Here is a 3,590-nt window from a genome sequence, read left to right as displayed (position 1 = left end):
TCAGTGGTTCCACCAGGCTCTATCAGACCAGCAAACCTGCCCCCCCCCTTTTCTTTTCCTCCAAATGATTCGGAGTTCCTCCTATACACTTTAAATCATCTCTAGGTTACCTGTAATACCTAAACCACAGTAAATGCTGTGTAAATAGCACTTTGTGCTGCCCTTTAGCCATTGAGGGATTGCTTTGACCACTTAATTGCTTTTTTTTTTTTCACCTCAAATATTTTGGATCCACACATGTGAAACCCACGGATATGGAGAGCCAACTATATATATTTCACCTCAAGGGAAAAAAAAAAGAAAAAAAAAAACCTCCTACTTGGTCCTTATCTTTCCTCTTTGGTTATGAAAACTAGAACTGAAACAGCTTAAACAACAATGTCTACAAAATGGACAGAACATTTAAGAGCAGGGCAAAAGGAGAAAACAAAGTGGTGTCCCCTAAAAGTTAAAGTTTTGAGTTTCCACTAATGATTTTTGCAAAGGTATCTATTCATATCACTGTATTCCCTCCTAGTGATTCAAACCCCACAGTCCATTGAGGAACCAGGCACAGGGTTGAGCAGTGTCACTGTTTCCTCTGAACCACAGTTGCCCTGAGCATGTGTGCACAGAATATGGAGAAAGGCACCTAACCAGCCCCCATTACTCATCAGAAACTCATTGAGTTCCCACTTTTCATTCCAGGAACAAGCATGCAGCCACCTAGGCAACCAGGAACTGAGTCGCTGCCTTTGGGAACCCGACAAGATATCTAGGACAGCGCATCAGCAGTATTAGAAAATTCACTGGTGATCAAGATTCTGGCTGCATTATGTTCTTGGCGCCAAAAAAGAAAAACAGCCAGTCACAATTAAACTGCTACTTCATACCCTCTAAGGAGCTTAGGAGCTCTGGTAGCATAGTGGCTAAAGCACTTGACTGCTAACCAGAAGGCTGGCGGTTCAAACCCACCAGCCACTCCTCGGAAGGAAGGTTGGGCAATCCTACTTCCGTAGTGATACTGCCTCGGAAACCCAAGGAGGGGTCGCTATGAGTCGGGGCCGACTCCACGGCACATAACAACAACAACAACAACAACAACAAGGAGCTCTGGTGGCGTAGTGCCTAAGGCACTTGACTGCTAACCAGAAGGCTGGCGGTTCAAACCCACCAGCCACTCCTCGGAAGGAAGGTTGGGCAATCTACTTCCATAGTGATACTACCTGGGAAACCCAAGGAGGGGTCGCTATGAGTCAGGCCCGACTCAATGGCACATAACAACGACAAGGCAGCAGGTTCACTCCTGTTCCAGAAACATTATGATGTGGTAAAAGTCTGTATCTTATGATGGCCGCTCCATGAGGTCTCAGTCTGGGCAGCAACCCCGCCCCCCCCCCACCGGCCCGCAATGCCAATAATGTATTATCCTCTTGTAAACTAAATGCACCAATAAAGTCTAGCCAATTAACAAAACAAACAAATGGGCAGCTTTTACTTGCACAAAAAAGTCAACAAGTATTTGATTTGATTTGCTTACACTCTACCATAACCAAATGCTTAGTGTTAGGGAGTTAGTTAGGTCACCGCATGATGTCAAGGGTTTGCACTCAACTTAGACCAAAAGGCTGGTTTGAACCCACCCAGCAGCACTGTGGAAGAAAAGACCCGGAGATCTTCCATTTAGATTACAGCCAAGAAAACCCTATGGAGCAGTTCTACTCTGTAACACATGAGGTCACTATGAGGCAGAATGGAGTTGGTAGCACAAGACAGCAACAACAAAGAGTTGGCATAAATAAAGGATCTAAGAGAAATCTTACCCTGCACCCTGGGGAAGAGGTTGGAGGGAGAGTAAAGAGCAGGGAAAGGCACATTATCACCTGGATGAACACTGTTTGCAAAGGATGATTGAAAAAAAAAAAAAAAAAAAAGTGTCAGGACATCAACCACAATAACAAAAAAGATAGCAACAAAGAAAGCAGTGGGGGAAAAGGGGTGGATTCATGTCAGTGAACTTTATTAATTCAGTTTTAAAAAGAGAACTAGTTATAATCTTGTTTATTCAGCAGGCTGTTGCATCCAACTTGGCAACTGAAAAATTCTGGGCAGGACCTTTGGGTATATCACTTTTTAAAGTGCTGACATAAAGGAAACCAGACCTAAAAGTTTCAGGCTTTCAAATATGCTCATGAAAAATGTGTCATACTATTTCTAGTTTCTCTATTTACTTACAGGAACTTACCCTTTTTCATGAGGAAGGAAATATATTCCATTGTAACACTAATCGCCAGTGTTATTCTGAAGAGTTAACAAACTGAAAGCTTAAATTGAGACTCTAATAAGCTGTATTTCTGAAAAAAGCACAAATAACCCAAGCACCAAAAATTATTCGTTATGTATCTTAAAAACGATTCTACAGGAAATTACTCTAAACTCATAACATATATAAACCAAAATTAAGTACAGGAGAAATATACTGGCAAATGCAAATAAGCTCTAGACTAAGAGAAAGAAGACTTGTTCTAGTTCCTACTGTCTTGACTAAATTCAGCAGGGCTCTTTGCCTCCATTTCCTCTTTTGTAAAGAATAGCAAATAATACTAGCTTTGCCCAGCTCTCAAGGGTATGGTGGATATCAAATGAGATCATGTTCACTAGAGTACTTTTGAAAACTGAAAATACAGGAGGTGTGGGAGGAGACCAAGGTGGCCTGGGAGATGAGAGACATTCCTGGTTACAATAAGCTGACTGAGCGGTAGAACCACAGTAATCTAGAGCCAAAGCCTCTGTAGTACAAAAATGAGCAGCAGATTTTCTCTCTGGAGCACGAGGTGCTTTTCAAGTGTCACCTGGATAGTTCCTAGGGTGCACCCACTGATTAAACAGTTTTCCCAACCAGCAAATGAGGACGAGTGGAAAAACAGAGGGGCCAAAGGTGGCCGCGTGTGTAAGGACTGGTGGTCTGACCTCGGGATAGGGGCACCTGTCCTCCAAAGGCTGGACACTGTTCGTGGCTGGGGACTCCCTGCCACTGGGGACGCTTCTTTCGGGGGGTTGTAAGCCCTTCCTCCCCGTCCCCTGCGGCCCTCTGACCTCTCCAGTCTTTTTCCCCAGAAAATTCTGGGCATTAGGGGGAAATGCCAAGAAAAGATGCTGCTGGCCCTCACCTGCAGTGTCCCAGATAGAGATGTTGTAGGAGCGCCACTGCTTCAGATAGAAGGCGCCCCCAACCGTGCTGACCGTGTCCTGGAAGCGCCGCTCCATGTACCTGTGAAGCAGCGACGTCTTCCCTACGTTCACATCCCCCAGGAGCACGATTTTCACGTCTGGCTTCTTCATTTTCCCGCAGGACAGCTTTCCCCACCTCTTGTCCGTCCCCACCCTTCCCACGTCGCCGCGCCTGGCCCGTGCGCCCCCGGGGCGCGTAACTGACAGAGACTAGCCTCAGCTGGTGCTCTCAGGAGCGTCTCCCCGCCCCGAAACCAGCTCAGACGACTCAGAGTCTCCGAGAACCCTGGATCTCACAGCGGGTCAGCCGTCGGGCAGCAGGGGCCGGGACGGGACGCACTGGGACTTTCACCTCCCTTAGCTCAGGAGGACGGAAGAGG

The 3,590-nt window shown here is 46.2% G+C and overlaps 1 protein-coding gene across 1 annotated transcript in view; it reads right to left on the bottom strand.

The window, feature by feature from the left end:
* The window catches only part of RAB20 (RAB20, member RAS oncogene family), a 68,739-nt gene extending 65,418 nt beyond the window's left edge, over positions 1–3,321 (bottom strand). The window contains exon 1 of the mRNA XM_007938911.1: positions 3,150–3,321. Within this exon, the coding sequence (XP_007937102.1) occupies positions 3,150–3,321 (172 nt within the window). The remainder of the gene's footprint in view (positions 1–3,149) is intronic.
* Between the last annotated feature and the right edge of the window lie 269 nt (positions 3,322–3,590).

Source organism: Orycteropus afer, unplaced genomic scaffold (assembly GCF_000298275.1).
Source record: "Orycteropus afer afer isolate SDZICR_OR568_19922 unplaced genomic scaffold, OryAfe1.0 scaffold00055, whole genome shotgun sequence".
In the NCBI taxonomy this organism is placed as follows: Eukaryota; Metazoa; Chordata; class Mammalia; order Tubulidentata; family Orycteropodidae; genus Orycteropus; species Orycteropus afer.
This window is presented reverse-complemented; position numbering and strand designations above follow the sequence as displayed.